Source organism: Fundulus heteroclitus, unplaced genomic scaffold, assembly GCF_011125445.2.
Source record: "Fundulus heteroclitus isolate FHET01 unplaced genomic scaffold, MU-UCD_Fhet_4.1 scaffold_82, whole genome shotgun sequence".
NCBI lineage: Eukaryota > Metazoa > Chordata > Actinopteri > Cyprinodontiformes > Fundulidae > Fundulus > Fundulus heteroclitus.
Genome location: NW_023397274.1, coordinates 243,416 through 255,825, shown reverse-complemented (window position 1 = coordinate 255,825; position 12,410 = coordinate 243,416). Strand labels below are relative to the sequence as shown.

Sequence of the window (12,410 nt, the reverse complement as noted above, 5' to 3'; positions counted from 1 at the left end):
CTCTGATCCCACATCACACCCAGGCTGTAATTCCAACTCTGTGAAGAAATAAAAAGAGAGAGAGGGGGGGGGGGGGATTTGTCATTTGGCTGCCCGCTTTCGTTTGCTTCCTCGGGAGCAGAGCTAAGCTCTGATTTATTGTGAAGTTTCCCTAAGTATCCCCAATCACTCAACGGAGGGAACTGCTTGCTGTGAGGGTGACCTTTTTCTCGGAAGATTATCATCCAGGCCAGGGCAGGGGGGGGGGGGCTGATTAGGGTCGTCTGTGTTTCTGCCCGCTCATCTATTACCTCATTTGCAGGGGTCTGTTAAGTGTACAGTATAATTCCCTCTGCAGCAACTCGCAACAGTTTGTAACGGGGGGAAACCGACCTGATAAGGGGAAGGAAATTACACTTACGTGCAACCGCGTTTGCTTCCATCTTACGGGATGATGTCAAAGTCTTAGCGTGCAGCACAGTCGCTCGTAATCACCTTTTTATCTGCTGGGGGTTGTCATGTGTAATTACCAGCGGCCTGCCATCTTCTGAAATCTGTCTAATTGGTCCTTTCTTTAATAACAGGATGACAGGCTATGAGACTGTGGGGGGGTTACGGGTGCAGGGGTTAAAGACTGGGTCTCCCTGCTCACTGGGGAGGGGACAGAACATCTAAGGTCATTAATATTATTTTGCCTTCAAGCTTCTCTCCCTGTAATTGCTTTAAATTAATGATTATCCCGCTGCCAAATTGCACTGGATGCATCATCATTTGTTCTGAAAGGAAAAGCAGGGGCATGACGACATCGTAATTTGGTTCAGAGATCAAAGCCGCTTTTCTTCTTGATGTGCCTACTGTACGCTTGAAAGCTTATCTTTAGGTCCTCTTCCACATTAGAGCCGCGCAGGCTGCATTTTTTTCTCCAAAGCCTTGAACAATTCGCACAGTGACTTGCAAAACGTGTTCATACCTCCTTGTGGTTCTCCTCCTTTGTTACGTTATTACTTAAATTGTGTTTTATTGGAATATTGAGTGATAGGCGAAGACAAAGTGGTGCGTGATTGTGAAGCTAAAGCGTATTTATTAATAGGTGCTTTTCACAGTTTTGCCCATTGGCATTCAGCCCCCTTAACTGGTTCCAGTAAATAAAATGCAGTGCAGCCGCGTGACTTAAGAGGTCCCAGAGTGCGTCAATCTCAGTACAAATACAGATGTTCGTTGATGGCTTCAGAGGTTTGCGTCAGGGAGAAAGTTGTGGAGATGTTTAGAGCAGAGTTAGATTAGAAAACAGGATCTAAAGCTTTGAATGTCTCACGGAGCAAAGTTCAAGCCGTCGTCTGAAAATGGAAAGAGCATGGCACGTCTGCAAAGCTCTCAGGCCCTTGGTAACTCCGGCGGGGCTGCAAAGACCCACAGCTCAGTCGGGAAAGTTTGTAGGCAAGACATATTGTAGGGACTTTAAGGGACAGTGACTAGAAGACCATAAACAAGTCCGTTTCCAGGTTTGCAACAAGCCTTCTAGGCAACAGCAAGTATGTGGAGGAAGGGCTCTGATCTGGTCAGCTGATGGGAGGATGGACGGAGGTAAATACAGGGAGGTTATGGAAGAAATGTTTATTGGTAACTCTTCACACTGAAGAAGTCTCTTGGAGAAGAGATGAAACATTTCAACAATGAAGAACCCGTCCGTTTATTTTATTTTATTTTCAAATGCATCGGGACGTTATGGAAGAAAATATGTTAAAAGGCTGCAAAAGAGTTGAGACTGGTGGTAAGAGTTTCACCTTCCAGCTGGGTAAACAGCCCTAAATGTACAGACCACAGGGAGATGGGTTTAGATCAGATGTGTTAGAATGAGCCAGTCAGATACCAGACCTAAATCCAGTAGTGGATCTGCGGCAAGGCTTGAAAACCGGTGTTTACAGAACGTCTCCATCCAATCTGGCTGAGACTGAGCTATTCTGCAAAGAAGACTGGGCAAAAGTGGTGGAGACAAACCTCAAAAGACTTCAAGTTGTAATCTGGTTCTACAAAGTATCTGAACACAAATCTTTCGGATTTTTGTTGCAAAGAATTTGGAAAAACATGTATCGTTATCATCCACTTCACAATTTTGCACAGCTTTGTGTTGATCTATTACATAAAAATCATACCATAGTCCAAGGGGGAATGAAAAGAGATTTCCTTCCTTCCCTACTTGCAAATATTGTTTCTTCTTTATGATAGCAGTAGAGCACTTTTTGGACTTGCTTTTCAACGTGTCAGGCGAGGCTTTGAAAAGGATTCGGCTGCATACCTCTCTGCTCTTTAACGGTCCGCCTCGGTTTGTGTGCTGGGCTAAGGATAAGATACGGCTATGTTTACCCTCTAACGCTACCTTGGCATTGGCCAGACTTTACCTCACGCAGCGTGTTTCTTCTACCTTGGCACCGGCGATGAGTGAGGGCAGATTTAAGTCAGTCCAAGGCTTTCCACTCCCCGACCCGAAAGGGCTGCTCTCCAAGATAAGGCTCAATTTTGCAGCTTTGGATTCAAAGCCTCTCTTGTTCTCTGCCGTTTGCGCTCAAATATTTACAACTTTGTTTTTTTTCTCTGGTCTTTTTCGAGATAACACAGGGCAACTTGCCTACAGGGGGAAAAAAAGCCTTCACACTGAGATGTGGTTTATAAAAGCAAATAAAAGTCAGTGTTTTGTTAATTGCCCAGAAATTTACATTTTTTTTTTAACCTACATAAATAATATGTGATTTTTATCCCACAGTTTTCCCTTGTTTTGCAGATTGACCAGTTCCCACAATCTTAACACCCCCTCCCCCAACACTTTCTATACAATTGTTAAAGTGAGTGACAACAATTGATTTTCAGACCTTTTGTGAAGGGTGACAATGCATGTGAATGCTTATTAGTACAAAAATATAATAATATATGAATATTTATCACTGTATATTTAGAAAAATAAAATCTTCAAGCTCTTGAGGACACAAAATAATTTAGGGAGCTGCTGCATTTAAAGTCCTTTAGAAACTGTTTAAAAAGCAATCCTAATTATATGCACCACAAAGTCAGTTGAGGCCTACTAAACTGATTTATTTATTCATTTAGGATGACGATAGATCTAGGCAGTTTTAAGGAAGACTATAACCGTTTATATTCTGCTTTTGACAGAGTTTCTGTTGTTTTTTAATCAGGCTTTTGCCTCCTTGTTCAGAGGGAATGCAGAGGGGTGTTGCTGTTGTTATATTATTGCTTTCTTTTCCCCCATTTAACAAACGTTTCTGCATTAGCTGGATAGTTGAGAGCCTATTAAAGGTTGTCAGTGGAGTATTTGTGCTGTGATTATGGTTGAATCATTTGCTCCGTTTCATCACAGCTGCGTCTTTTTGCGTGAGAGCGTCTGTAATGTGAACGTGTCTGTCATGCAGTCGCTCAGCCATTAATGCCGCGCGATTTACATCTAATTGAAAGCGCCGGACATCTGTCAGTATACTGCCCAGAGATAAGCGACGCACATTTTTGCCCCTTGCATTAAAAATGTAAAGGGAAGCCTTCATAACGCCGTAATGCCTTCCGCGGCAGCTAATCTCGATGCTAATGAGGCTCATTGTTGAGAGGCTGCAGGCCTGGAGCTTTCTCGTCGCGCGGAGCCCCAGTGACCCCAGGTTGTTTGGTTATCCTGCATGTGAACCCTCGTGCTCTGTTGTTGCTTTCTCAACAAAGAGAACGAGGGAGGGGAGGGGGGGGGGATTCTGGGTCCCTCTCGTGTGCCGCTCCGATTCCAATTTCATAAACTATTAGAGAATTTAACCAGGCCATCTCTTATCGGTTAATCCAGAAGTAATAGATTCTATTAAAAATGTATGAGGGGATTGGGGATGATCTGTGCATATGCCGAGGGTTGTATTGAGACGAATCCAGCAGCTGCCGTCTAATTCTGCCTTTATTAACTCTTTGTCTGGTCCCCATTACTGGCAGCCTTCCGCGGTACCTACCTTTACCAAAAGCATACACAATTGATTACCAGCTGTGGCTTGGTGTTGATGGACCCGGTCTATTATTATCCATATTCAAGGAGAGACACTATCCCGTCTGCCTTACTCATTTATTTTTTTTTATTTATTTTTTTTTGTTTGTTCCACATTTATTTCTCCACGATTCCCTTTTCTTCGCCTCATCTGCAGCTCTTCTTCAGACCAAGAAGGGAAAACATAAGCTCATGTGATGAGCATGAAAACAAAGATCATCTTAGACCGTTTTCGTTGTCCTCCAATTATTCAGTGAGGATCCTGGGAACTGCTAACAGGAGATGAGATGGAAGGTGTGTGTATGTGCGCGTGTGTGTGCTCCCTCTTTTATCTATGCATTTCATGTTTGCTGAAAGGGAGGCGCTTTGTGCAGTTGGCTTCAATCTTGACTCTGACCTTTGATGCTGCAGAAAGTCATAAAAGACTGACAGAAGGGCAGACAGATGCCGCTGTCTGTGTAATTTAAGGTTCTTTCTGGCTTGGAAGGGGATGGTCTTTTTTTCCCGTCACTTTGTACAGCCAAACAGGTGAAGCAACGCATAATCCGTTTCAGATCTCAAGAAGCATTCGGCGGTGGGTTTAATCATGCACACACAGCATTTCCTAGCCTAAGAAGGGGAAACGCATCGCCCCGGACACGAGTAGTGCCAGCTCCGTTGCCGCAGACTGGAGAGGAGAGCTTGTAAAAGAACTTTGCCTGCCTAAACATTGTTATCACAACACCCGGGGCGACAGTTAGATGGACGACAAAGCGCGAGGTCTTTATCTCCCTGGCATGCCCTCCCTGGGCCGCATCCTGCTGCTTATCAGTGGCATGGATATAGACTCAGAGAGGCAAGATTTACACACTGCCTAAGCTTAAACTTTTTGCCTCTGTCATTGTCTCTGGAAAAGTTCCCGAAGGCTTTCAGTGGCGAGACACCGTGGTTAGCGGAGAGGAAACGTTTGCCGTTGTTTGACCTAATTTATGGGATGTGACTTGAATTGCACTTGCAGATGGGACATTAGATGCTGCTGATAAATATCAGCAATTACTACATGTAGTTTCAGGTCTGTTTTTCTCAGAAGTCACTGTACTCGTTGAAATCTTTCTAGGAATACTTAAATTGTTGTTTTGGAGGGATGCAGGAAAATCCACATGTTAGCGACTGGATTCATCCCTGAGACTAAAATGTTTTGTGGGGCTATCTAGTATAGATGGTTTTGCTTGTTATTTTCCATTTTGAAGCATTCCTGTTGTAAAATTTAACTTTAAGTCACCAGCATGGAGTTCCACAGGGTTTCTTTCTCTGTCCTTGTTTTTTATTTGCGCTTTATTGAAATTATGTGTCATTTTTTTTAAGATCATGCAACAATTCATCATGTGACTGGTACGTTGATGATATGAAGCTGTTTACTACTTTTAAAGTCAGACATTTCACGCCTGCGGAACATCAGCTTCGTCAAATCGCAGTTTGTTGAATCCTGTTTTCCGCAGTTGAATAAGGAGAAATGGGATTTGTGCTCTGGGTAGCATGGTTGAAAGTCTGCGTTTGCTTTCTGTGCACATTAGACTCCATAGTGAAACTTTTCTCAGTCACATGTAGCTTTAGTTTGTCTTAAAACAGCTGAGAAGCATTAGATCACATCCTCCATGTTATGTCTTCACTGATTGATCAACACCGACTTCCTGTTTAATACAGGGCACAGTTTAAGGTTCTAGTTTGGACCTTTAAGGCCACATGGTGATGCTTTTGTACACATCCTCACCAACTGGCCTCTGCTTCTCTACAGGAATTTATCAAAAGGAAAAAGAAATGAAAGAAGATCTAAATAGGTCAAAAAGTGCAAGTGACTTGTAAATTCTTTTAGAAGAGGTGCTTTTGGGATAGCAGTGTTCTCTTATCCTGGAAACACTTAAATATGTAGTCTCTCAGCAGTCCAAACTGTTCTTAGACATGATTGCACGTGACTCTCTCCACAATCTTGCTTTTATTTATTTAGTGTCTATTATTGTTTTAAATTGAAATGAATGAATACAGTTTTTAATTATTCACCGAACTCTTTGCATGGTATGTATTGTGTGTAATGTGACTGGCATTCATGTTGGTCAAACGACTAAAGATGGAAATAGCCATGCTGTAAACTTGCATAATTACATTTTAAGGATTGTTAATATGCTTTTTAAATAAATAATCAGAATCAGAGGCAGAGGCAGAATTTCCGACCTCCAGCTGTACATCACCACCCAGACCAAGAGGTTGACTGATGTGCTTGTTATCTGGCCATAAATCAAGGTTGAAACCTAAAGGGCAGCTTTTACAGTTGTGTCCCCAATGCTCTGGAGCGTGTTCATATAATAGTTAAAAGCAGATATTTACATACAGTACACAGGTTGTAAAAAGCATTTCTATTTTTCTGTCTGACTGCTCGTTTTGTTTTTTGTTTTAGGTCAGTTAGGATTATCTGAATTAATTCTGTTTGCTGAATTCCAGAAAACTATGGGATTTTTTGGAGAATGTTCTATAACTTATTTCAAAACCAGCAGTTACCGTAAACTAAAATTATTATGCATTTAAATAATTTGTCAAGGCCCAGATAATGATGATGATGATGATGATGATGATGATGATGATGATGATGATGTCATGAACCGCTGATGGCTATTTCTTAACGTCTGAGTTAAATGGATGCGCACCTCAGATGCATTTCCTTTTTGATATTCTTAAATATGGAGTTCCTCAGTGTTTTGTTTTTGGTCCTATTTTAAATGTGTTTTTCCAGTGATATTACATCACTGGAATGTGATATGTGATAATCAGCTCTTTACTACTTTTACAGTGTTGAGCTTAAAAAGACAACCAAATTAGTTTTGAACTTCTAAAATCCAGGTTGTCCCGTATCCTTCCCCAGTTAATCAAAGAGAAATCAGAGATTCCTGTTTGTGCTCTGGATAGCGTGGTCTCCAACACTTCCTGCATACATTAAATCTTATGGCAAGACTTCTTTGGATCGCCTGCAACTTCAGCTTGTCTAAAATGAAGCTGGTATGCTTTAGACTAGATACCTTTACTGATCTCTGCACATCTTTGTCATTTAATATTCTGATGTGTACTTTTAAGGTCCTGCTTGGTAATGTACTTTTATACAAGTCTGATCTCCTCTCCCATGCTCTGTAGGTTCAGATGGACTTACTCAGGAGGCTCTTACCTGAAGGTGTTTAGACTGGCATTTTGTTAATATGCTTGTTAACTTGTATTGCTGGGCACCTTGTTATTCTTGAAAAGTGCAATATAAATAACATTTATATCATAAATAGATGGAAAAGCATTTTACTGAGACCGATGCAAATGTTTGGAGTAACTCTTTCATCTCGTGCCTGCATTTTCCAGATATTAAGAAGAGGAGATGGTCAATTTTAGAGAAAATCAAAGCCTAACAGAAACCATCATTAAATGCACTCTCCACTGTGACATAATTTATTTTTTTTGCTTTGATTCTTATTTTTTCAGGTGAGATCCCACAGGTCCTCATCTTGAGTTCTGGTCCCCTGCTTAGTGTATTTCCTTTCATCTGCAAAGGATTAGAGTGATGGAAGATGTTATTGTGCATGTCTCATTTTCTGATGGTGAAGGGATTCCCCTGGAGATGCCCCCCCCCCTCTCTCTCTCTCTTTCTTCTGTTCCACCGTTCTCTCTTTTCAGTGTCTCCCTTCTGATAGATGCGAGGTAATGGAGGGATTGTTCTGAAATTGCTATTATTTCTGAAATGGGTTCTGATCAGTCTGAGGCCTTTTGGCTCTCCTGGTGCCTTTGTGTTCAGACGAGAGCAGTTTGAAGTCAGTTTGTCCCGTGCGTGAACAGATGTTGAGCAGAAAAGAAAGGGAAAGGGAGAGCGCGAGAGGATGTCTGCACCTGGAAAAGGAAATAAGACTTTTATTCTTTAGGAAGCAAAGGTAATCATGTCTCCGCAGCCCATCACTGAATGTTCTGTTCTGTGCTTGACTCGATTTAGTTTCTCCCCGTGGGCCCTCAGGGCGGAGTAAAAACAAAAATTCAGAAAGCAAGTAAAAAAAAAAAAAGGCAATCTGACAGCTGAACGCTGCAGGCTGATATTAGCCTTGTTGGACCGCTGCGTGGCAAAGCAGGAAAAACAGTTGTTTCTCTTTGTAGCCGATGGATTGATTAAATGTTAACGCCATACACTGCTGGGTGTCATTGATATTTTGCAGCTGTATATGCAGATACCTGATTTGCATGCATTAATGTGTTTCACTGTGGCCTGCGGGCGTTGGATCTTTTTTTGCAACGCTGGTTCTCAGATTTTGCTGACTCTTTCAGATAATCAAAGAAAAACGTCAAACACGATTATTACTGAAATATTAACTAAATTCCTGGCTGTTTCTCATTAAACAAAGCTGCGGAAAAGTCTTGTTGAGACAGAGCCTCCCATTCCCTCTGACGGTACTTAACTGCAAACAACGCAGCGTGTTTTTCGGGGGGGAGAGATGCTTTCGTCTTTCTCCGCCGATCAATACGATCATAAATTTACAACAAGGAACCAAGGTCTCTCCGCTGGTTAGTCTTTCCACGTAGCCCGAGGCTACAGGAGGGTTCGCAACAATCTGTGTGATTACAGCTGAAAGAGCGCGACTGATAACAGGAAAGAGCTTTCAAAACAACTAAGCAGACGGAGGAGATTGAATCATTACTTTTCTAAATGTTGTCTCGGTAGTTCAAAGGGAAGCTGAGTTTTATTAATAACGTAACCCAACGCCTTCTTCCTGGATAACATAGGAATTAGTTTTTTTTATAAAGGAGGCGCCAATGGGATTTTAATGGTCTGCACCTGCCGTCACCATCCACCATAAAGCTGATGCATACAGCCTGAAACGCAATATTTGTAGACCTACCAAACTTTAATTTCAAAGCTCATGTACTTGTCGTTTTTTCAAGCAGGGGAAGAGGATTGGTTATTTTGTCCTTTGCATTTCACACCCATTGTGGCATTGACAGCCAATGATTTACATGCATTATCTATTTAGGGTTCCAATTAAGGTTACGTTATTCCAGGAGATATTTATTATCATTGGTTTGATCAGGGGCCATAACCTTTCATATTCTTTTAAATTAAAATCATGGTGCCAAAAATGGGAATCAGAAGTGTTATTAAAGTAAATATGGTGCATAGAGGAATGTTCATATAACAATATAGTATTAAACTTAATTACATGAGAATTTCTTTAAAGAGTCCTATAAGACTTTACAAATTTCTACACAACTGGCTTACTCTGGTTGCACTGATGTAATTATCACACCCTATTGGCTTATTATATTCTGTGTTTTACACATTGTTTTCGCTCTATTTGTTAGTAAATGAAGTGCTTTTGTGTATATTTACCATGACAAGGCCACGTGACCAGAAGTATGATACTACGCATGGGCGCAATGAGTAAACAAGGAGAAGCAATGAAGCCCAGCAGGGGTGTGAAAAGAAAGGGGTTAAGAAAGCCTAACCCTGCAGAGCAAGCAGAGCTGTCACTTCCCTGCAAGGCAATGCAGGACGGTCTGCTGGCTCTTAAACTAGCTGTCTCCATGGTCTCCATCTTGGTTTCTGATAGATCCGCAGTACTGCTGGCAGATGGCACAACAATGTTTGTGTCTGCAGATCGTGCACAATGCAAAATTCCATTAAGGTTCCAAAAAGGACAGAGTAAACAGTATCCGGATGACTACATGGTGTATATTGTTTTGTTTTTTTGAAGATTAATATATTGTTGTTTTTTTTTTTTTTTCTTTTGATGGTCAAAATACATGACTAGGGCCCTTTAAGATGATCTTCATTATCGATCAAAGCCCTTTACCACCAATGGAAATAAATGGATCTTCTGTTGTTAGAAAACAATGAAATTTAGAATTACAATATATTATCAAAGGCAAACTGTCCCACTAAACATCTCGCAGCCCAATCCAGAGGGAAAAAAATTAAGGAAAAACTTTTCTTATGTGTTTGCCTAATTTATCCATGAAATTTTGCACAGTTAGAGAAAAATTAATGATATCCCACCACTCTTTTTTTGTTTGTTTTGTTCTAATGACATTTATGCTATTTATTATGCCATGTTGTTGTGATATACCCATAGTTGCTGATTTGGCATTAAAACTAAACTACTACTCTTTGTTTAATGTTGGCTCTGTTACAAATGTCGGCTCTATTAAAAAACAATATAGATAAACTTGCTGAATATTCAGGATGGTTAAATATAGTAAGGAATACTTATAAACACTTTTTTAAAATAGAAAAACATTGTATAAGCCGGCCTTTTTCTCTTTTTTTAGCAGGAAAGCCCAGGCTGCCCGCAGGCCCACTGAACTATCATGCTAGCCTGTATCCAGAGACAGCAGAACTTCTCATCGCAGCATTTGGCCTGCACACCCAAAAGCTTCGATGTTTCGCCCTCATCCCTTTTGCTCCCGGTGCCACCGCTGCAAGCATGCACTCGGAAAGGTTGGTCTATTACACAGCTTGAAGACATTTTCTGTGACGGTAATGGGCTGGATAATTTGGTGTTACAAAGCCAGTTAAGTAAGAGAGGTTTTGGCGAAATGTACGACATGTTGCCTGTAAAAACTTGTGTTGTTGTTACTGACTTTGTCTTTAAGCAGTTATCAACAATGCTCATGGTTTAGCTGGAAACCCAGCTGCCGTGAATCTTCTTGAATTTAAATAACAAGCTTTTCCATGATAATGCCTGTTAATTGGGTCAGTAATCAATGTGCTCCTGCGGTGCAACTGCAGGCAGGTCAAAGTGGACTCTGAAATTACAGCGTTAATCAGCTCGCCCACACAGAATCACTAATAATGCTCACATTTCGTGCTTCGTGTCAGTGTTGTTTGACCTTCATCCTGACTAATTATGCTGCTTCTGTTGAAAGGTTGGGCGGATGTCTTTCTGGCCTTAAAGTTACGAGACGTTTTCCTTCGGTTAAATAATTACATTCAGATTGTCTATGATATGGCTTTTTTCTTTGAATTTGGTATTTGTGCATTGATAAATCACATTATCGCTATATCACTGTACACTGCAGATTCACATGTTGAGACCAGTGCACAACAATAAATATTTGATCTCTAATTTTGAAGAAAACTGTAGTTCGTAGGAACATACTATTAAAAAGACAATTTAATTGTGCTTGGTTGTATATTTCAGGGAATAAATAAGAGCCTGTAGATTTCTGATATAGCTCTAAATATCTGTTATAGAGAGCAACTCAGGAAATCTACCAAGTAAAAAGTGGAAAAAACCTTTGGATATTTGGATAATTGTTCTTTATTTTCAAAGAACAAAAGGTTTGAGATTGCAAATGTGTGACTAGTGTTTTATTTGCAGTTTTTGTACTTTTTGTATATAAAGATAATGATATTGATTAAAATTAACCCACATTTTTCTGATTCCTTTCTTTCTTTTCCTTCATCACAAATGTCCAATCCCCCCTTTATGAACTTTAGCATCTTTTGCATAGCTCATTGAAGTCAAACACGCCTTACCAAATATTGCATCCAATAGTTGTGAGTACAGCATTGCACACATCAATATTGCAATGTTGACTGCAATCCGATGTATTGTATAAAGTTTGGTGCAGAAGATATGGAGTGGGTCCGTTAGGCAACGCCTCTTGCTTCCAATGAGAACGCTCCAGCATGACTTCATACAAAACCCAAAGCAAGGTCCATGAAGGCGTTGTTGAACAAATCTGATGTGGGAGAAGTTAACTGGCTTTTACACAGAAACCTGACTTTAACCTAGCAGAACACGTTTTAGATGAACAAGGGTAGAGACTATGAGCCAGGACTTTGCGTCCCACGCCAGTGTCTGACCTCACAAATTTGCTGCGGGAGAAATGGTCTGAAATTACAAGAAACACACTCCCAATCTTTTTGGAAATCCTTGGAGTTTATGGTTTGTGACATTAAACCATTTAGATCATGAATGGGATGTCACTGAAGTTTATGTGTGTGAGAAGGCAGATAAGCAAATACCTTATGTGATATTACTTATGTGAAATGGACAAGTGGTATTTAGAGAATACTAAGTTCTTTCTCAGAACACCTTCTGGTTTGCTAAGTTTAAATTTGCAACAAGTATGAATTAATACACTAATCTTTATCAATCATGCATGAAAGTAATGAAATCAAGTAAGATTTTGTTTCTGCTTTTTGCTCTTTCATCAGACACTGAAAAATAAAAATAAATTAAAAGGAGGCACAAGCCCCCCACCCCCCGCCAGATTTAATGATCACGTAGACATCTGTACCCAACACCTGCACCTTCACAGGAGTTTAATTGGCACCATGCCATGGGAATTAGCTGTGGTCACGAAGCCTTTTTTACTTTGTCGTCAAAAGCCGAAAAAGCTGAAATGGAACAAG

The 12,410-nt window shown here is 40.6% G+C and overlaps 1 protein-coding gene across 2 annotated transcripts in view; it reads left to right on the top strand.

Annotated features, from left to right (window-relative positions):
- Positions 1-12,410, top strand: part of LOC105930817 (protein FAM222A) — a 30,358-nt gene that overhangs the window by 1,358 nt on the left and 16,590 nt on the right. The window contains exon 2 of one of the 2 annotated variants that reach the window (XM_012869198.3): positions 10,322-10,487. In XM_012869198.3, coding sequence (XP_012724652.2) covers positions 10,358-10,487 — 130 coding nt within the window. In that variant the 5' untranslated portion in view covers positions 10,322-10,357. Of the gene's footprint in view, positions 1-10,318; positions 10,488-12,410 lie in introns of both variants that reach the window. The other variant, XM_012869197.3, reaches the window with a different exon arrangement.